General features: G+C 46.4%; 1 protein-coding gene across 2 annotated transcripts in view; it reads left to right on the top strand.

The window, feature by feature from the left end:
* Positions 1-22,676, top strand: part of ETV6 (ETS variant transcription factor 6) — a 217,969-nt gene that overhangs the window by 183,462 nt on the left and 11,831 nt on the right. For both annotated transcript variants that reach the window (XM_037033823.1, XM_037033821.1), the window contains exons 4-5: positions 970-1,104; positions 14,753-15,298. In XM_037033823.1, the coding sequence (XP_036889718.1) occupies positions 970-1,104; positions 14,753-15,298 (681 nt within the window). The remainder of the gene's footprint in view (positions 1-969; positions 1,105-14,752; positions 15,299-22,676) is intronic.

Here is a 22,676-nt window from a genome sequence, read left to right as displayed (position 1 = left end):
GGGGCAATGCTTGTGTTGTATTTTCAAAGGAGGGATGTGTCCTCTTAAGTAGTCAGCACCCCGATAGGATTGGGTGGGTAGAAAAGCATGGTTTTGTTTTGGGGGGGGGGTTGGAACGATTTCTATGAAGAATCTATGAGTTGTCATTGGAACATTAAAGCTCTTCACACTTAATGATTTCATAATGCTTTGAATCTTCTGTAACGCAAGCAGAAATAGATGTGGAAAGGATATTTTCCCAAAAGTAAAAGCAATAAATCGGGACAACCCAGATTCCAAAAACGTCTACGACACCCCGGGGAAGCACTACCACCGTGCAGCTCCTAGAACCGGTCAGTACTGCGAGAGGANTTTTGGGGGGGGGGTTGGAACGATTTCTATGAAGAATCTATGAGTTGTCATTGGAACATTAAAGCTCTTCACACTTAATGATTTCATAATGCTTTGAATCTTCTGTAACGCAAGCAGAAATAGATGTGGAAAGGATATTTTCCCAAAAGTAAAAGCAATAAATCGGGACAACCCAGATTCCAAAAACGTCTACGACACCCCGGGGAAGCACTACCACCGTGCAGCTCCTAGAACCGGTCAGTGCTGCGAGAGGACTGAGAGGGACACTGACCTACGATAAGCTTGATCCTAATCATGTCACTATGGAGAAGGGTGAGCAGGGCTTCTTTCCGCTTAGTGATAGGATTATAGGTGGTTTTTGTTTTCTTTCTGGTTTTCAGCATTTTACAAAGATTTTTGTATATTTCATAATCAAAAGGTTCTATTGAAAAAATGGCATGGCTCTGACCTTCAGAGTTCCAGCCGGCACATCTTGTGAGCCCCCGTAAGCTCCGTGCGACCTGTCTTACTCGCGTGACACGGTATCCTTAGTACAGTACAGGGCCACACAGAGGCGAGGCTCAGTAAACAGTTGAATAAAATATCCCCATTTCTTTATTTCTCTCTCCTTCTTTCCAGGTGATGTACTCTATGAACTCCTTCAGCATATTCTGAAGCAGAGGAAACCTCGGATCCTCTTTTCACCATTCTTCCACCCCGGAAACTCAATTCACACACAGCCGGAAGTCATACTGCATCAGAACCACGAAGAAGGTACCCGAGGAGGTTTATTTGATAAGTTGTTCTCTCTTTATTTGATAAGTTGTTCTCTCTTTTTTTTTAATGCGATTCCTTTTTCAGTCAACAAATTCTTGAGGGCTCACTTTGTTTAAGACCCTGGGGAAATGCCAAAGTGAATAAGATACCCTCTTGGTTCTGTGCAACTCACAGTCTAGGTGAAGCAGTGAGAAAGATGTACACATATAATAATAGTAGGCATCCTGAAGAGATGGTGGGAGGGGAACCACATCGGGTGCAAGCAGCAGGGTCAGCTTCATGGATGAGGTGGCTCTGGAGGATTCCTTGCTCGCCCAGCTGGATTCAGACAAGCAGGGATGAGGTGGAGAGCATCCCAAGCAGAGAGAATGACATAGGACGGAGGAAGTCCTTGGAATAGAAAGCAGTCGCATGGCTTGCGCTGTAGAGCTCATCTTCTCCCCAACCCTGCCCGCTCCCCACACCACCCCAGCAGTCTTTCCTTAAGAGAAATTTCGAACGTATCCCGAATAGAGAGACTAAACTAAACACACCCCCGGGAACCATCACTGTGCTTCAACGATCAACACTTTGACTCCGCAGAGCTACTTACTCCAAGGAGGTTAAATTGGAAATAGAATGTGGAGGACTTTGGTGCGGAAAAGTAATGGGGAGTCACGGAAGATCTGTAAGCAGAGGGTAATAAAAGCTGGAGGAAGAGAAAAAGACCCAAACCATGAGGACTCTGGGGGGTGGGGGGGGCAGAGGTTTCCTCTCCTTGCACCAGAGGTGGTTTCTTCCAGCGCAGGCTCTCAGCGTAAGTGCCTGCTTCAGCTGTCCCAGGTTCTGCTCTCCTCCTGTGCACCACACCCATCCTTAACGTCCTCGGGAGAAAACAGATCAGAAAACCATACTTGAATTGTGGCCCAGGACGTGTGGCCTAGGACGTAGTTCCAAAGCAGGCGTACCAGTATGGAAATGGGGCATAAAAATCTTACTTCGTGCATCATTCCACTGAACAGCGGTGCCTCTGAGGAGCTTGGGTCCATGTGCCCCAGCCGGGTTGGTTAGACAGCAGATGTGGGCACTCAAAGCAGTACTTTCAACTTTATTTTTTCTAAGGACCAGATGACTTAGGGGATTGAAACCCTAGTCCCTTGGGGCATTTCCTGAAGTTGATAGGTCACGCCCCAAAGCAGGGCTAATATTTTTGTTTTGCTGCTGGTAAATTTTTTTTAAATGCGAAGTTTACTTAATTAACACTTCACAAAAGAGCCTGACTCCAGGCAGTCGGCACGTCTTCCTTGTGCCAAGTGTTTCACAGCAAGTCCCCTCGCTTGCCTGATGATGGGGATGAGAGGAGTGTTTCTTGCCTGCCCCCTGCCTGTTTCTCTCCTCCCTTCTAGTTTTACCCTTGCTAAATTTAGCAGCTGACCCCACCCCAGTTGGGTTTCTTCATTCTTCTGCTCTTCCCGCGTGTACGTTTCCTGCTTGCATAATACCAGCAGCTACTCCAGAGGAGAGGAGGTGGGTTTACTGAAGCTTGACGTTAAGGCGAGAATCATACCACCTTGCCTGCCTCTTCAGATAAAGAGAGTGTGTGATGGGTTCCTCTCTCTCTCTTTCTCTCATTACTTTAAAAGAAATCCATTTGGAATTTCTCTTTTTACTCCCAAATGTGATTGGAGATCGATGGTCTCACCTCATCACAAATCTTTGCTCCTTTCCCCGTGGCCTGATTTGACTCATAAGTAGGCGTGTTTGCCGTTGTTCTCATTTGCAGGAGCTAATCAATAGAGAAAGCTGGCTTACTCTCAGAGCTACTCTCAAACCGGGTAAATACAGATGTGCCTCGACCTACGCGGTAATGAGCTGTGCTCTCAAGTGGTGTGATGGTGGTGGTGATGAGCTCAGTAGGTAGAAGAATGGAGCTAATGAGGCCAAGGTCAAGGGCTTCATCGCCCTGTGAACCAGTTAGCTCTGCTTCAGACCCAGCTCTTAAAAGTACTCTGTTCTCAGAGACCATTCCTTAGAGCTGGCAGCCAGGAAACGAGATGGGAGAATGCATGCGCTCTCCTTCGCCTGTTCAGATGCAGGGCACACTCTCGGATGGACAGGTGGACACAGGAAGAAAGGAAGTGTAGGTCTTTGTCAGGTGGCAGTGAATGAGAAGAGCTGTACAAGGCACAGAGGTGGTCTGAAGAGGCTGCTTTCCCGAGACTTGAAGATGTATTGGTGCCCTTGGTGACAAAGGAACTGACTAGGGAGGTGAATGGACCCAGTACAGGTTCCCTGCCCCCAGCTACCTCCCACCTCTTCCCTTTCTTTACCACCAACCATGAGAAATACCTAGCTTGGCATGAACTATCTCTGGAATCAATACTGTGATATTTACTTGTACTGGTAACACATTAATATGGGCATATGTTAACATACAGAAAGAGCTGGTCCTGAGAAAAAAAGGTCTGCAAAGTGCAATTATGCATATCAACTATTATATCCCCAGTGATTTATTTTACATAATCGGGGACACGGTGCCATGTCAAAAAACGTTGCTCTTCACTTGGCACAGAGAAATATGACAGAATGGCAGGAGAACAGAGGCATCTCAGACAGGGCCAGACTCATCCCCTGAGGAGGCTGGTACTGCGAGGCGTGTGGAGTGAAGTGCGAACACAGAGCTTCATTCAACCCCCCTGCGACTTCACCTCATCACCGCCAGCCACTTAACCAATTCGGACAGTCGCAATTTCACAATGGGAGTGTATCTCACAGTAAAAAGGTATCTCGTTTAATCTAGCAGCAGTCCCTGCAAATTCCGCCTCTGAGCACGTTGCATGGGAACCATGCTTCCCTGGCTAGCAGCCACAGAGCAGTCCCGTAAGCTAGGAAGCTGGTGTTAGCTCAGAGGCCCCTCTCCAGGCCCTGACAGGAGAGGAGGGTGATCCTACTAATTCACACCTTTTTTTTTTCCTGGTAAACACTTATCATCTCCATATCTGTTCTGAATTTGTCATGCCTTGGGCAAAGCAGTCATCAGATTATCACCTAGGTCTAGGAAAACCAGCATTTCCACTCTTTTTCCTTATTTACTTATGGGAAGAGAGTACAATATTCTGTAACTAAGGTAACCTTACAATTTTTCATCCATACCGAGACATTTTTGACATGGAAACAGGACTCTAAAAAGCAAGCTAGGGCAATATGCATAAACCAGAATATGCATAACCCATCTCTGGGTTGTGGGATACATGGTCAGCTTAGATGAAATCTTTTTGAAGAATGGTGTCGAAAGTCAGGAAACCAGGTTCTAACCCACCATTCTCCCAGAACAATCATAAGGGCTAAATTTCTCATTTCTCTGGCCCTGGGCTTCCCCAGTTATAAGATAGGGGATTAGACTAAGTGCTCTCAGATTTTACAGCTCTCAGATCCTCACGTTCTAATCCAGGGTCTGAGCCTCCCTGGGTGATAATGGACATGAATGAGACACATTCTCTACCTTCAGGGGCAACTGAAATCTGGAAAATCCTTTCAGTGTCCTTCCTGGTGTGGCTCAGTAACAGCTGAACATCTCTCCTCTCGGTTCCTTTTCTTCGGTTGCTGTGACCCATTTTATCTGCATGCTATGAATCAGATAGTCCTGTTGGAAGGAGACAAAATAAACGATGAGACTACTTCTTTCACTAAAGCCAGGGGCAAAACATCTTGAGACATTTCAGACCCGCAAATCATTTTAAAATAAATTTATTTCACCACACACAGTTGTAATATCAACTTCATTTAATACCTTAGGTTCCAATGTTACTTGCTTTTAGCTCCCATGGAACATATAAAAGAAGGGGTCTGTCCCAAAGTATGTATTAGATTGCCACTGGTCCTTTGGTGTTAGAATACTTGAATAGCGAGTCCCTAAATGCTCGCTGAGCTATATAAAACATGCTTTCAGTCTGGCCTAGTCTCGGAATGGCAGAGTTAACCCTTTCAGCCCAGACGTGCACAAGTGTCTAGAGAAAAGATAAAAGCTATATTTCCTCAATGTTCTTAATCCCGCCCCCTCTTTGGAGGACCCTCCTGTAATTTCGGCTTCAGTCCCTCCATCTCCTGTGCCCCATCTAAGAAACTGGGAGTTAATTTTTAGTCACTTTCATTTGAAAATATTTACACGCGCAGTGCTCTGATTGCTTCTGCAACAGGAGACACAGTTCTAAGGTAAAAGTTCTGCCCTGGGGCCGCTCTTTGTCACCAGGTGGACATGGAAAACGAAAGTGAAGATGAGAAATTTCAAATGTCGGAATCCTGTTTCTCTCACTCAGCACAGGGTAAGAGAGGAGAAAGAAATCACGTCCTTGATGGGGGGCAGGACCAGTGGCCTGCACTCTGGGGTGGCCCCCACACAGAATTTTTATGTATGTGATTGCTTTATGACGGGAAGCATTGCCGCTCTGCACCCACCCAGCCTCCCAACCCAAATGCCCAAAGGCTGTTTGGGAGGAAGGAAATCATGCACAAACTTAATGAAAGAGTTAGAGAAGATGAGGTATATGGATCTGCTTTATAATATCAGAATAAGAGCCGACCTTTCATGGGCCCTTTCCGTACGTCAGGTCCTATTCTAAGCTCTTACGTGTTTCAGTCATTCCATCTTCACAGCCAGCCTTTAAAGAAGGTGATATTATTTCCACTTTATAGATGAGGCAATTGGGGCTAGGGCAGTAACGTAATATGCCCTGAATCACGCAGCTGCCGAGTAGCAGAGCTAAGCTGTAACCCCAGTCCATGTAGTTCCAATGCCTGTGCATGAATAAGCCAACCAGAATAACATTTTCATTAATTTTCTTTTGCAAACACCCTAAAAATGGAACAAATGAATGGATGATGAGTGGAATTATAGAGATCAGGATGCCAAGTCTCCTGACTGAGGTACAGTGCGGCAGGTCCTGGCACACCTACTTAAAATTTTCCTGCTTCATGGTACTTGAAACTGTCGACTCGAAATAATAAGTCAGAGATAACCTCTGAGACGCCAGTGTATGCCTTCAATTCATGATATGAAAAGCTTGTACTAATTTGGACTGAATCAACCCACACCGATCACGGATGCCTCAGAATGACTGGACTTAGTGCAACAAACACCCCCAGCCCGTGAGAAGCGTGGGCTCTGAGTCAGGCACTGAGCCAGCCCCTCAGGACAGCTGCTGAGTGGGCAGCAGGGGAGTTGAAGCTTTTAGCTGCTTAGGCTGTATCCTATTACTGGTGGTTGTTAGAAAACACCCCCGATTCTCCAGTCTTGCTGGAATCGTGCTGATGTCTGTCAAGGAGGCCACAGGTTAGGGTCTGACATCTTCGTAACCCATGGTAACTGTGTGATGCATGGTGGAGCCAGAGTGGATAATGGTGTGTGTCTACACTCTGGGTCCAGCCCAGCTGTTCAAATCCCAGCTCCCCAGTTTACCAGTCGGGTGACTTTAGCCAAGTTACTAAACTTCCTTGTGCCTCAGTTTCCACCTGTAAAATCAGGAAAATAGACCTACTGAGTATGATTGGTATAAGAAAGGATCGAGCTAATATGGAAAAGGCCCTTAGAACATCTGTCACATAGCAAGCACTCAATAAATGCTATTCATTATCATTATTTGATTTTTTGCCACTATTTGATTGGTTTTTTTCTCTTAAACTCAAAAGTGTAATTGTGATAAAATATACATAGCACTTATCACCTTAACCATGTTTAAGTGTTCAGTAGTGTTAAATATATTTGCATTGTTGTGCAGTGGTTGGGTGGTTTATTTACCTTCAATTTCAATTTTCCTAACTAATCCCATTATTGCAACTGCATGCACTTCACATAAACACCACATTTGCCTAATCCAGACATAGGAGGGGCCTTTGCTTACCCACACCATTATTCTGGAATCCCTTCATTGGTTAACCAGGCACCATAAATAGCATTATTTCTGTGGTTAAATACATCTGAAGTCCCGGCCTTAGTTACTTTTAGGACACGGCCTGATGTGAAAATGAGCACCGTGTGTACTTTGTAATGTAACCTCGCAGTACCTGGCACGTGGTAGGTCCTCCATGACCCCTTTGGAATCCATTAAACTTCTGGGGGTTGTCCCCTCACACATTTAAGAACTGTAAGATGAACCTTTGTGTGCCCCTTTCAATCCTGCGACTCTTGGATCTGACAAGTCATGAGATTCTACCTAAGGAAGAACAGGCTCAGATCCTGACTTCCTGCTGTCCTCCAGGGAACGAGCGAACAATGCCTTTTCCCACTATCAGGGCTCACTCCACTGTTTCCTAACTCCTTTCCCCTGCTTTGCTTACTGTATTTCATGGTCGAGGTCAGCATGGCCTTTTACACTCTGACCTTGGTCCCCTGATGCGATGTTTGATGGTGACAGGTCAGTGTGGAGCCACTGATGGTGCACAGAGCCTGTTTTCAGTGGCCTGGGCGGTCAGCCTACTTCAGGGAGGCCCTGCTCACCTTCCCTGCCTCATCTGGCTTCCTCCACTGGTAGAAGTAGCTGGCTCCATTAAGTCACAAGCTTTAGGGGCAAGGATCACTGATGTGCATGAATACCTGTCCCAAGGTAGGCAAGAAGTCTTCAAGAAACTTCCTCCTACCCTGAGGGAGATGTCATCTGATTTTTTTGAGATGAGGGCACTGGGTGCCACGTGGGTCCCCTCCCAGACTAGGAGGCCCTCAGCCGAGGCTCTCTTGCTTTCTCCTTTCCGCACTCCTCGGCCTTGTCTTCCTGCCACCCTCACCCCATACCTGCAAACGACTTACAGGGCTTACACCCACGGGTCTAGTAGGCTCGTTTGAAGTCTGGTGCCTTGATTTCATTTACTTCTTTTGCACTGCTTTATCGAGACTGAGGGAGATTCCTTCCTCAACACTGCCTGCCTGAAGACAGCTTACAACTCACGCAGGCCTGCTTCTGCTCTCCGTACTGAGCCACTGGCCGAGGTAACCTGTTTGGAGGCCTTCTGCCCACACTAATGAGGCTGAAACCTCAGAGTCCTGCAAGTTACCTATGTAGCTTCTTTCAGTTCCTTTCTCCAAATGCTTATAAAATGTAAAGAGCTTACCTAGGCTTTATGGTGCATGGCCTCAAACACCTGTAAATCATACCCTGCAAACCTGGGCAGTTTTATTCTCAGGTCCTATAAAAGAATTCAGTAGCATTGGCAACTGGTTGAGATGAACAGACTGAAACAAGCAGGCAGGTGAAGAGTCAGTGGAGAATCCTGCCTGAAACTCTTGGAAAGGGAGTAGGGGATGAGGGGTGTATTGGTTTCCTAGGGCCACCGTAACAAAGTAGCACAAATAGTTGGCTTAACCACCAGAAATTTATCATCTCACAGTTCTGGAGGCTGGAAGTCCAAGATCAAGGCATGGGCAGGACGAGTTCCTTCTGAGGATAGTGAGAGAGAGCCAGCTTCTGGGGGTGCACGCAGTCTTTGGTGCTCCTCCACGTCCTTGGCTTCCTCTTCACACGGCGTGCTCCCTGCGTGCACTGACTGTTTCAGCCCTGTAACCTTTTGATGTGCTTTTTTTTTTATTGTGTCTGTTTTCTCCATTAAATTATGACATTTTTCAGAGCAAGGACCACATTTCCTTACTTTTTACATCCAAGACACTTAGAATGTAGTTGACGTCACTGAAGGTTCTGTGATTCAACATCTATTTTGTAATCACTATGAGACAAAACATTCAGTCATGCAGTGTGTGTATGTCTGTGGGTCCAAATTCCCCTTTACATAAGGACCCAGTCATACCGGATTAGGGGCCCACCCGACTCTCATATGACCTTACTTTAACTAATTACACCCACAATGACAACTACAAAGCACAATTCAAGCCATCACAAGTAATGACAGCTTAGGTGTATATATGAAATCTGTTTCAAATTCTACCTCAAGATCTAGACCCTTTGATCTCTATATAGCTCTTTACGTCATTCATCGCTCCCACTAATCTTTTACAAAATTGTTCTGGGAAAGGGTTCCTTCTGGAAGAGTGTGGAATAGGATGGACTGAGGCTGGGGAATGAGATTTACCTGCTGGGTCTGTTGATTTGCATCTCCCTAACTCAACTTCTCTTGTTGTCATCCCTGGCCTTAGAGAAAGCCTGCTGGTGGACATGAGATCCTGGTGTGTGGGCTACAAACCGGATCTTTGCCTTTGTCCTACCCTGGAAATTGTCTAGTCAAAACCCATGACTTGAACCAGTGACTGTTTTTGTGTTGTTGTTTTTGCTTTCTTTAAGATTTACCAGTATTTCGTATTTATAAATGATTGAATTGGGTCAAATTTTGGTAAATTTTAAATAGAGAAACTTTTCTAGTAAATAAAAGGAAAGAAAAGAAATCTGACAGGTTTTTGGGTTTGTTTTTTTTTGAAATCATTTCATTCAACTACCCGATTTGGGGCTGATTGGTAGTGAGAAGGGACTATTTGTGTCTAGAAGAGACGCACAATGAGAAAGGTTTGGGATCAGAAAACACTTTCAACAAGGATGGGTTCCCTACCAGTCCTCGGTCTTTTTCTTCCTTTCCCTCTTCCTTCCACGCCCACACTAACTATGTGTGGCTTCCCCTCCCTCTTCCTTCAGCGTTTCCCTCCCATATCAAGACCTTCAGACCGAGGGCAATGTGGATAATTTCTCAGTTTTCTAGCTGGGCAATCCACCAAGAACAAACCCAGACATCAAGGCCAGACCAAAAAAACCTTCTTGTTTTAGGCAGAAGACTCCTACATCTGAAGGATTTAATGCACCCACTGTCCGCTCGGTGCATTTCCTGTGTCCGGAGCTTCTCTGCCTGCCGGCTCTGGTCTCGTAAGTTTCCATACCCTGCTGCCAACTTACAATAACAGAAGCATCAGGCAGCAGGGGAGGAACGTCACAGCCCTCTTTATCCGTGGGCGTGCGCTTTGCACACTGAAACAAAAGCCTGGAAGACCTCACTGCAGGCCTTTCAGCCTTGACATTGGTTTTGCCCAGACCACCAGTTGCCTGGAATTAATACCCTCGGATCCAGTTCTCTACCATTCATGTTATCAGCTTCATCAAGTACTTCCTCTTTGAGTGGCGTCTGCAGACAAAGAAATAAATCAAGCTCCTCCAAGTCCTGTTCCTGTCCGGATCCTGAGTCAAAAGTAAAATCTGAGTTGATTATCCAGAGCACTGTCTCCCTCCTTTATTGTTCCCAAAGATCTGGGCAGGAACAGAGAGTGAAATCTCCCCAGGACATTACGTCAGTTCCTCTTTACCCTTGGCATGAAAGTTCATCCCCCCATAGCCCTCCCAGACTTCCTAATGCCTGCCGTGAGTGCACGCCCGTAGGCTGAGCCTCGCAGCCCAGGACATCAAAGGACGGCTGCAGGTAACCAGACCACTGGCCCACGCCTGTGTTCATTTTGAAATTTGTAAGACGGGAAATGGATTCAGGAAATAGGATTTTTCGATACATGGTCTGCATCATCCTTCAGTATTCTTAAACCTTAATAAGCTTTTAAGGAAAGGGAGCAATTCTGCCAATGACAGTGGGAAGAAACTGTCTGAAACTTCAAAATGCAAGTATCTTAAAATAGTCGCTTACGATGGCCATATTCTGTAACGAATGAAAAGTGAACCATGGACAAAGGATGAATTCATTTTCATGGACAGCAGGATTGAGACCCACATTAGCTGTTAAAAGATTGCCTGATCCCTAAAAGATTGCAGATCGTTTCTATCATACGAATAATGTCAGCCATTAAAGTTCACTCCATGGGTCTAATCAGTACCCTGTAGACATTTATTTGCATTTGGGTTCAAGTGAGGAAGTAAGTGCTTGGTATCCCAACCTGTATCACCGCAAGATTGATTAAGCACTTAAAAAAAAACTTTTTATACTAGAAAATATCAAATTGATACCAAAGTAGAATTGTATAATGAACCAAAATGGACCCGTCCCCAGCTTTAATGCTGAATTATGGCCATTCTTGTCTCCTCTGTGCCTCACCTACTCTTTGATTCACCATTCAGGTTTTGGTAAAACAAATCCCAAGTATGTAATTTCATCTAAATGTGTCAGTACAGGGCTGAAAAAATAAGGACCCTTTATAAAATCATAATCACAGAGCTATTATATCACCTGAAAACTGATAGTTCCTCAGTATGGCCAGTTTACTAACCCTGTCTTCCTGTCATCTCCAACTGCCCTTACGTCCACCCAGTCCAGTTTAAATCAGAGTCCGACCAGGGTCTGTACATTGGGAATGCTTGATGTGTCTCTCAAGTCTCTTTCAGTCTGTGGGTCTCCATCTGTGTCTTTCTGGTGCACACGTTTACACTCTCTCTCTCTCTCTCTCTCTCTCTCTCTCTCACACACACACACNCAAGTCTCTTTCAGTCTGTGAGTCTCCATCTGTGTCTTTCTGGTGCACACGTTTACTCTCTCTCTCTCTCTCTCTCTCTCTCTCTCACACACACACACACACACACACACACACACACACCCATCTCCTTCTCTTGGTATTAAAAGAGTTATTCAAAAGTAGCGTAACTTTTCCCTTGTACATAGTGTGTCTTTTTTCCTTTGGTTACTTTCAAGATTTTCTCTTTTAAGGTTTTGAGCAGTTTCACTATGATGTGACTACTGTAGCTTTCATTGTATTTATTTTGCTTGGGATTTGCCAAGCTTCTTAGAACCTTGTTTGTCACTGGCACCAAATTTAGGGACCACTTGGCAATTATTTCCTCAAACATTTTTATCCCATTTTTTTTTGTTCTTTCCTTCTTAGACACCAATTACCTGACTATTAGACCATTTAATACTGTTTCAAAGATCACTGAAGATCTGTGTGTTTTTAATTTTTATTAATTTGTCTTCAGGTTTACTAACCCTGTCTTCTCTCATCTCCAGCCTGCTATCAAGTCCATCCAGTACAGTTTTCCATTTCAGATTGTAGTTTTTCAGTCCTTGAATCCTCTTCCTCTTCGTCATCTTCTTTTACAGTTTCTATTTTTCTTCTGACAGTCTCCATCTGTTATTGCTCATTATGGCCATCACTTCTTTTACATGTTTGAACTTACAGCTGCTTTAAAGTTTTGGGGTGTGTGTGTGTGTGTTTGCTAATTTCAACATCTAGATTATTTCAGTATGGTTTTGTTGATTGCCTTTCCTCTTGATTATGGATCTTGTTTTTCTGCTTCTTTGCATGTCTAGAAAGACTTTAATGGATACTGCGTGTCCAATAAAAGTAGATAGCACATTGTAGAGACTCTATTAGGTCTTATTCCTCTGGAGAGTGTTGGTTTTTATTCTAGCAGGCAGTTAAATAACTAGCTAGTCGCTTTGAATTTGTGGATGCTGGGCCTAACATTTAGTTAGGACAGGTGTATTACAGGTTTGCCTTTAGCCCTCAGGCACATCCCTTTGTTCTAGAGCATTTTTCTTATTCCTAACGTGAATAAACTCCTGGGTTAATAAACAGCCTGTGGTGGCTACAGAGTTTTGTCGACAGGACTTAAGCTCCCAACTCTGTCTGCAGTGCAGTGGCCAGTACGTGAGATTTCTGTCCGTATCTTTCCGTCATCCAGCTACTGCTTTTCACTGAACTCCTTCGAGTTTCCCCTGCACACATGCTGTTCAGTACACACGTGAAGGATTTGAGGAAACTTTATATGCAGATTTCGTGGCTGCTCCCTTTCATGCTCTCTTCTTAATGAGACCTGCTCTCCCACTCTTGTTCCCATTCTGGCAGCTTCATTCTCTAATCCTTGATACCTCAAGCAACTTTCCATTCACTTTCTAGTTGCCCCACGTTACGTAGAATTAGGAGGATCGTCAGGGCAAAAGCTGTGTAAATTTGGATCTTACTCTGTGTACTTCTCGTCTTTGGAGAGTAACACCCCCTTCAGTTTTCTTTATTACCTTCAAATAACTTTCATAGATGTATTTTATCCAGATCCTATTATTTCTCTCTGTAGGAAGGTTAGTCCAACACACGCCACTGTACCATTACTGCAACTGGAAGCCCCTTTTATTAGAAAAATGGTAGCATACCATAAATACTTCATCTTCTTTTGCTTATCTAACCACAGAGCCTGCAGGCCCGTCCTTGGCAGAGTGTTGAGATACTCCTCATTCCGTTTTCTACCTGCATAGTTGTTTAGGGGCATACTGTGCCTTTTTAAACCAGTGTCCTCCCAGGAGCTATGCCAGTGATTAAGCACTTTTAAATTCATGGCAGCAGGTGACACAGTAGTCACAAAATTAACCCTTTGCTTTCAAGCAGATGATCTCTTAATGATCATGAACAATGTTTTTTTGTTCCCTTTTCTCATGTCATAGGTGCGATTGACAGGAGTCCCCATTCTCCTGTCGACCCCGAGTAAAACTGCCCGAGAAGCCACCTCCTCTGTTTCTGTGCACCGGCCCCATCAGATTCCCAGACTCCCTTTATGTGTTCTTCATGTGGATGTTGTCATCCCGGACAACGGAGACTCTTTGGGCCTGCCTTATGTAGAACCATGGGCGGGTCTTTCAGCCGATCGGGGACCCGCACACATGCCCATCCTTTTGGCAAGGCAGCTCTGGGAACAGAGAGGGCCATTAAACCCTCACTAGGATGCGTGTGGAGCCCTATGGGAAGCCCCACTTTCAGAGGCAGATGTATGTCCTTCCTGTGCTTCGCAGGGACTCTTAAAGTCACCTGTGTGCTGGCTCCTCCCTGAACCCAACCTACAGAACTAGTCTGTGGCTGAGCTGTGGACACTTCTGACGTTGTCCTTGCTCAAAGGTCACCAGCTTGAAAGCTCAAGTTCAAGTGGAATGGGGTAGAGGTATGTTAGGGGGGTGTCCATCCCTCTTTCTTACTTACCTGTGCCTGTCTCTAACCGTGTGTGGACAAGGTCTGTGCACTCAGACACAAGGTGATCCTAACTATTTTTTCAAGTACAATTAGATCAGCATTCTGTACATTAGGCCCACTAGAGCTTAGAGCAGGTTTTGATAGGACTTTCCCCCCAGTGTGTACATAGTGAAGTGGTAAATATTGTAATAGCTACATAGGTTCTAGAATCTGATTGGAGCCAGGTTCTAATCCCCAAACTGGCCGTGTGACCTTGGGTAGGTTACTTATGCCTCCATTTTCTCACCTGTGAAATAGAATTAATGTAGTTAGTATCTCCTACTTAGGAGTGTCATAAATTTAAAACAGTGCAATCCAGTACTTAAAATATAGTAATTGCTTTATTGCTATTATTATTATTAAATGCCAGCAACTCCTGGAGGTAGAGAATATGAAGAGTTGCTTATGAAAAGGTAAGTCAGTGAAAGCATCTAGAGAGAAATCCTTAAGGACTCTGAAAGCCACATCAAAAAGTCAAAGATAAAGAATGAAAGTTTGGCTTCCTTGTGTTTGCAAGCCACTACTAGGTGATTGATGGAATGTTTGTAGACATTCCTAGCTTGTCTAGCAGCAGGAAAAGAATTTTAAGTATGTGCACTTTAATAATTTTTCAAGTGGTGAAAATGACCCTGCATCCTGGGAAGGAAGTCGCTCCCCTGCACACACTCCACTGCGGACCGCTGCAGAGCCGCAGTGAGGTCCCTGTGCCGGCACTCAGTGGGGGCTGTGATTGTCTCTCCCTCTGCTCCACAGATAGCTGTGTCCAGAGGACCCCCCGGCCATCAGTGGAGACCATGCACCACAACCCTCCCACCATTGAACTGTTGCACCGCTCTAGATCACCCATCACGACAAATCACCGGCCGTCTCCCGACCCCGAGCCGCGGCCCCTCCGCTCCCCCCTGGACAACATGATCCGCCGCCTCTCCCCGGCCGAGAGGGCCCAGGGACCAAGGCTCCACCAGGAAAACAACCACCAGGAGTCCTACCCCCTGTCAGTGTCTCCCATAGAGAATAATCACTGCCCACCGTCCTCCGAGTCCCACCAGAAGTCATCCAGCCCCCGGCAGGAGAACACACGCGTGATCCAGCTGATGCCCAGCCCCATCATGCACCCTTTGATCTTGAACCCCCGGCACTCCGTGGATTTCAAACAGTCCAGGCTGTCTGAGGACGGGCTGCATCGGGAAGGGAAACCCATCAACCTGTCGCACCGGGAAGACCTGACGTACATGAACCACATCATGGTCTCCGTCTCCCCACCCGAGGAGCACGCCATGCCCATTGGGAGGATAGCAGGTAAGTGGGTGCTCGCTCTCTCCGTGTCAGCCTCGGGGAAGACCTAACACAGCCCCACTCCCTCCTTAGAACCTCACCACTAGCCTCACCCCATTCCCAGTTCGGAGCCCTCAAAGGCTCTGTGAAGGCGAGTGGAGGCTTCTGCCCAGATGAGGAGAAGTCCCTAATGGACTAGTTAATGAGCCCCTGGGATGAAGTAGTTAATGAGCCTCAGAAATGTTAAGAAACAAATGTCCTACATCCAGCTTATAAGGAGAGTCACACCAGAATCAGGCCTAAGCGAGAACATTTAAAGTGAAAGGTTTGTGAGCATGTTGATGGTCCTGTCCTGAAGTTTCCCGTCGCTGATGAATAACCAGACACAGCACAGAGCCTTTGTCTCAGATTCAGTCCTGCAGTTCCATCCTATGGGCGGTAACTGAAATGCTCCTTCACCTGGGGAGCTGGGCAGGGGAGAAAAACAGAATCACGGTGTTGGAGGTAGGTGGCATTGGGGCGTTGGACAGAGGAAGCGACTCTCAAATTCTTTTACTTTGACGACGACAAGCCCAAATTTGCTTCCCTAAGACAAGACACCAGTGGAAATCCACACATTGTATTTTTGCTCGTCTTCCCACCATTTACACGCAGTCATTCTCCAGAAGCCGAACCCTGTAATCGCTTGGCAATGTTAGCTCTTTCCCTGTGCTGCACTTTGTTCGTGAGGCATTTAGTGAGCACCGACTGTGCACACATGCATTAGGAAGCAGGGGACACAGAGCTGATTTAACACAATTATTTCCTCAAGGAATTCAAAATTTACTGGGAAAGACAGATGTGAACACCAATAACTAAGATATAAGGCAGAGTGAAATAAGTCCTATGTCCCATTCATTCAGTGCACAGGCATTTATTCACTTATTTATTACTCACTTACTGTGTGCTAGGATAATTAAGTACTATGGAAGGAAAGCAGAGAGAAGGCGCATTTTGACTTGGAGGAATTGAGGAAGGCTTTGTGAGGATGCTGAAGGTGATTTGTGTTCAATAGTGAGAGGAATGCATGGGGGGAGGAGGGGTCAGACCTGTTCAGGGAGAGGTGAGAACTGCCTCCCGGCCCAGGAGCTCCTTCCCCAGGACAAAGCTCCTTAACAAGTTCACACCAGGGCAACGCAGAGTCTCGCAGGCTCCGTAACTACATCCGCCTCAACTCCTTGGCCCTTTTCTGTTTAAATCGTTTGCTTCCAGACTTTTCTCTGGCCCCAAGAACACCTCCAGTATTGCCTCAATTTTATTGTTATAGATAATTTGCATCAAGAATGTTGAATCAAGAAAATAAGATGGCAAAGAAATATACCCTTGTGTTTTAAAAAAAAAAAACATGAAAAATGAAACAATCCCTGTCTGGGATTTGATTCAAAAGGGTCCTGCAGGGTCAGGCGTGAAGAACAGATGGGGACCACATAAAATAAGGGGGCCCTGAGCTGGTGGCTCTGTGGCTGGGTGGTGGGTGCATGGGGCAGGGGGCACGTGACTGTTCACTCCACCTTTACATACAGATAAGTATTTTTGTAATAATAAAAAGGGAAAAAACTGTAAAGAAGAACAGGGGGGGAAAGGAAGCAGAGCTTGGAGCAGACCTGAGAATTTCCCCAGGCAGTTGGAGAAAGAGGGTGGGTCAGTGTGTTACAGTGAATACTACAAACGAAGGGTTCCCTGCGAGACCCTGCTTGTGTTGTTTCTCGCGTGGACTGCACAGGAGTGCTGGGCATTTTGCAGATACTTCCTGCTTGTTTGTAGTTCTCAGAGCAGCACTCTGAAGTCGCTGATGACTGCCGTATTCATTTTATTCGGGTCACTTGGACGGGGGAAACCACAGAGGAAACAGCCCCAGAGCAGCAGAGGTCAGACAGGGGCTGGGTGGCTGCAGGACCGCCTGGCCGCCCTGTCGGTCGCTGCCGTCTGCGGGGGCCTGCCTTCCTGAGGTCCGTTCCGTCCGCCTCCTCCGTGACATAAAGTTAATCTATGGAGTTATTTTTCCCTTGTTTACTAGATTCGTAAATTTTAAAATAATAGATCCTTAAACGTTGTGCTACTGTTTTTAAGACTCTTACTCCTAAATGCCAGAATTTGGGGGTGATGGATGTGCTCTCTTCAGTAGGATGCTCCGTGGGATGTTGTACTGAACAAGTGGGGAGCCCTGGTTCCCGTGGGTGCCCTCTCTCTCTCAACAACACAGAAAAGGAGAGTCTGTGCTTATCGTGATGATTCTAGGAAATCAGAATATTCATGTTAAATAACCCAGACCCTTTGGGGGAATGAGTTAATTCCTGCAGTGTGAGAGAATCCCCTAAAATTATTTATTACCAGTGAGTGCTCTAATGGGATATTCAAAAGTATAAACATCTCCAGATGTATGTATTAACTAGTATAACCCAATGCCGGATTAGCTCATTTAACTTTACAAAAGTCACTGTTTTTTTTCAAGGGTGAAATGAGATGGTTGAAAAGTCTACAATCTAACTCTAATTCCAAACGTCTGTGACACAGGTGGGCCCTCCACCTTGTCTTATCCGGCTGGCACCTTGTTTCTACCTGGTGGCAGCACGGAGCTCCTTGCCCTCAGTTAAGGAGTAGTTACATTTACACAGTCCTAAAATTACATTCAGCCCTTTGAAGGCAACCATGAGACGGATACGGCCCCCATTGAAAATGAGTTTGACACCCCGGTCTGTGATCTAAGACTTAGCCTTGATTTTGTAACCCACTGAAGAGAACGCGTCACAGTCCTAGGCTCCTGGTTTCGTTTGGGAGAACACTGTCTCCAACCCTGTCCTCCTGGTGTCTTTGTGGGTTACTCTGATCCTTACAAAATTGATTCTGTTTCTCAAAGGGCAGGTTCACTGAGTGATTTCTGTGTCGAGTGTAACGTTCTGTCATTACGAAACAGCCATAATCATCCTTCAGATCTCTGTAAAGCAGTTGTTAGATGAGACGACGTAGCTCCTTTGGCGTTTTGAGTGAGCGAGAGCAGAAAGAAATGAAGGTGCCGTTGAATGTCACTGATGAATGTACCATAGCTGGAGGGTGTGGACAGAAGCACTACTTACGAGTGTGGATCAAATAGTACAGTCAGGTTCTTATCCGTTCAGATGGAATTTGCTCAGGTGCAATAGTGTTTATGCGTTTGGGTACCTTCGGCGTTTTAGGCACTGTACTGCATTCATGGGGTGCGGTGTTCTAGGCAGCATAGGTAGAATCTTCGTCATGAAAGAGCTGAACGCGGCTGTCAGTGCAGTGTGCGGTTTCTTCGGAGGACTCCTATTAAGTACTGCAGGAGGTTGGAGTGGGCATGTCAGGGAAGGCGTTATGGAGGGGGTGGCTCGTAGCAGGGTTTGGAGGAAGGCTTCGAATGTGGGCAGGTGGAAACTAGAGGGAAAGCGGTTATTCCAGATGGGAGACACACCAACAAGGTTAGGTCGAGTGTATTTTTTTCTACTTCAAGTAAAAATGTAAATCCAGGAATCCAGATCTGTTAAAAACCCCTCGCCCTTCATCAGTTATTTTTTCACTGTTTAATGCTGAGATGTGTCATATGATTAAGAGACCACATGCAAACTTATGGTGGTTTACTTGGGTATTGATCTCGTGGCGACGGTAACATAAGCAATAAAGGAAATTCAGTAGGTAGCTGACAATTTCAATGCAAAATGCTAATTAGATCTATTTAAATATAACATAGAGCTTATTTTTAAAGGTGTTGTTTGTTTTTCAAAGGATAAGATGGCCTGTTAGTGGGTTGAACAAGTTGGAACGGCTGGCTTTCTGGGGGAGAGTTTAGCATCGGCCAGAGTGAGACAAGAGCCTGGCTTCCATTTCTTATTGAGTAGTGAATGGTACCGTAACTGTGAACGAGTTGCTTCTTTCTGTGCTTCTGTTCTGTTTATTGTCCCGAGGAAGACGTTGCTTGGTGGAGCCTGGGAGGAGGGGCAGCGTCTGTCAACCTCCTTAGCCCACAAAGGTTTTATTGGCCTGTGTCTCACCAACGTGTTTTGCAAGCGAAGAGTCTATTGGCAGTGAACACCCTCAGTTGATGAAGTGTAGCTCTGGTGATGGTGTGAGTCATGTCTTCAGTGTATATTGAAATTCATTCTTACAACTCCGTGATTTCAAAGCTAGAAAGGTCGTTTACAGATGAAGAAAAGGACATTCAGACACATGAAGAGTCCAGCCCCGAGCATCCATTTAGCATTCTCTCCAACACCCTTGTGTCCTTCCGACCTGGGACTCCAGAGCAGGGATGGGAAACTGGGGCCCGCGGGCCAAATCAGCCACTGCCTGTTTTTGTAAGGTGAGTTTTATTGGCCCACGGCCACACCCAGTCGCTCAGCACTGTCTCCGGCTGCTGTTGTGCAGCCGTGAGTAGTTGCAGCAGCGATGGTATGGCCGGCAAAGCCCAAACTGCTCACTGCTGGGCCTTTCACAGAAGACGTTTGTCGCCCCCTGTTCTACAGTATCACGTACTTGTCCGGTCAGTCGGCGTGCTTGGAATCCTAGGCAGGAGGGAGCGTGCGGAAGTAGAAGGCACTGTCCATCCTCTCAAGGGGTCACTTGCACTCTAGAGAACGGGGCACACCTAAGACACGTGGGAGGAACGACAACAAGTGATGTAAGAAAGGAGACACAAGTTCTAGACTGCAGGCTGTTTGCAGAGCAGTCCGGAATGGTCACAATAGCATCATCAACATAAATAAAAGACAGCAAAGTAAAAGGAATTATTTCTTCGCATACAATTTCTTTGAATTGTATAGTTAAATTGCTTATTCAAAAATTGTCTTATATCCCTATGTTCCGGACTTTTCCAGGTGATGATGGCAGAGCGTCTCCAGATGCCAGGTTTTGCCTCTTTTCTGACCTACGCGATGTCCCTCTTACTTTACACCATCAAACAAACTAAGTTCCTGCTTCGTTTTTAATGATAGACAGCAAGGTCTTAAAAGAAAAATTTTAAGTCAGTTTGGCTTTTTCTTAAAATTCTTCAATTCCATTAACACCTGAGTGATCAGACTTCCTGTCTGCTTCTTCCTTCCTTGGCCTTGACCCAAAAATCTGCTGAGGGAGAAGGTTCCTTGGCGCGCACTGCTTTGGAGCCCATTCGCAGCCCCTCGTTGGCTGCGCAGAGGCGGGGACTTTGGAGGTCTGTACAGATCTGCTTGTTCCAAGTCCATGGCGCATTCCAGTGGAGCATCCTTCTTGTCCTGGGCTGGTCTCACAGCTTCTGTTTAAGCCTCCTGTTTTGCTTTGCAAATGGAAACTTCTTCATGGCTTGTGAGGATTTCCTTGGTTGGTGGGTTGATCCTACAGCAGATAAAAGAGAGAAGTCCCCCCCACCCCCCAACCCCAGGTCGTGCTCTCTCCTTTCCCAAGCCTCCTTTAAAAAACAAAAACAAAAACAAATTTAATCCTCACCACAGGATGTATTTATTGATTTTAGAGACAGAGAAACATTGACACCTAGGTCCGTGCCCTGACCAGGGATCCAACCCACAGCCCCCTGGTGCACAGGACGATGCTCCAACCAACTGAACCACCCGGCACGGCTACATTTTTAGCAGAAACAAAAGTCTAATCGTGGAGACATCGAGTCTCCTTTCTTGCTTATTTGTCACTAAACTAGGACAATGTACTTTCTTGATCCGGTTGTGTTGACTGGATGAGTTTTACATGCGCAGAAAGTCAATCCTGGAAGCCTCTAATCTTAAATCAGATGAAGAAAAAGGAGCCGGAGGCCCCAGGGTAAGCGGTTGGAGGCTCATCCTCAGGGTTTTCAGGGACCAGAGAGCCACCCCACACCCCTCCCTCTGGCTTCCTCCACAGCAGTAAGTGCTGGTGAGATTGTTTCCAGTGAGGCTCTTGGACTTTGTTTTACAAATGAGCCTCAGGAGCCGCCTTGAAGGGGGAAAAGGTATGATTAAAGGAAGCCTAAAGGGACTGGCATAAAAGTGATGACAGGCCTTTGCGGTAAGGTATGGGGTGTGCAGGCATGTGTATGCCTTCGCACACACCCTTACATGCATAAATGTGCTTGGAGGAAAGAAAGGACAGGCCTGTGGGATGTCTCCACGAGGCAGAGGGGCTCAGAATTTTAATAGCAGCCGAAAGAACCACATCTCCCTGCCCCCACACAGGTACACACCATCTCAAGCAGATAACCCCTCAGCAGGTGCCTGCATCCCAGAACCCCCTAGGGCTCCTGGCCCAGGTCCTAATGCACAGCCAGCCGGGAGTGTAAGGCAGCAGGGTGGGCCTCTGGGCAGTGTGGGTTCTGGAGTCAGCAGGATTAAATGTCAGTCCTGGTCTCCCAAGGAAACGTGCTTCTGGTGCCTGAGGCCTCCTTGCCTTTTCCATGAAAGTGAGAAGATGAATACCCATCTCTGGGTCCTTTAGTACTAAGGAGATGATAGATAAATATATATAGCACAAGTAGGTTAGTTACTAAATACTAGTGTCCCTACTCCACTCCATTTTTCTTTGCTCTACTCCAGAGCCGTGGAAAGCAGAGAGCAGGAGGAACAGCCCGGATCACTGCCCGCCAGAGCTGGCTCAGGGCATTGACCTCTGTCTGGGGCATTTGTTTCCAGTGATGCTGGCCTCACTGGAAACAAATGCAAAGTGTACCCTTCAAGGCGCCCTGGTTTCCTTACTTCCTTGGAGATTAAGTCCTACACTCCCTCCTGCCTCCTTTGGGCTTTGCCTACTGTTCGGAGGAGATCGGTGAGCGCCCTGGGGTGGAAGGGAGAGTCCTTCAACAACACTGTCCCAGTGGCTCTGACGTCTCACACACAGGCTGAGTCACTGCACTTTATTTTCACCATGAACTATTATTGGGAGATCAAAGCGCCCTGAAAGACAAGGAAGTTTCAGGACAACCGCAACAGTGGCTGCATGGAAAGTAATAGAAGGGGCTTGAGGAGACTGGAAATCTCAGTTTGCTCAAGGGTGCACATTTCTGCAAGACAGCGAGCATCCCTCCCTCCCGGCAGCCCCTGATAGGAATCCCCAGGCTGCCCCACACCTGAGTGGGGACGGGGCGGTGCTGTGTTCCAGCTGTGGCTCAGGCTGAGCTGTGAGGCCTGAGTTGCAGATTCCAGCACTTCTCAGCCGTGCTCCACACCTTTGGCAACCAGAGGTCTAAAGGTCCAGCCCTGATTGCAGCTGCAGGCCCTCTGCCCCATGAAGCCAGGAAGCATAGACGTCTTCTTTTCCTCAGCTCCTCCCTCCCATGGCTTGCCACTATGCACAAACAGTTTCTGTTTTCCTAAGTCACAGCAAAGCATGAGCCATTATCCTTTGCAAACACACCTCTGTGTATCAGCCCGGGGTTGGCAGCACGGGATTG

This window comes from Sturnira hondurensis, unplaced genomic scaffold (assembly GCF_014824575.4).
Source record: "Sturnira hondurensis isolate 20B ecotype Veracruz unplaced genomic scaffold, ASM1482457v3 Scaffold0021795, whole genome shotgun sequence".
In the NCBI taxonomy this organism is placed as follows: Eukaryota; Metazoa; Chordata; class Mammalia; order Chiroptera; family Phyllostomidae; genus Sturnira; species Sturnira hondurensis.
Note: the sequence above shows the minus strand (reverse complement) of the source record. Positions and strands in the feature narration are given on the sequence as shown.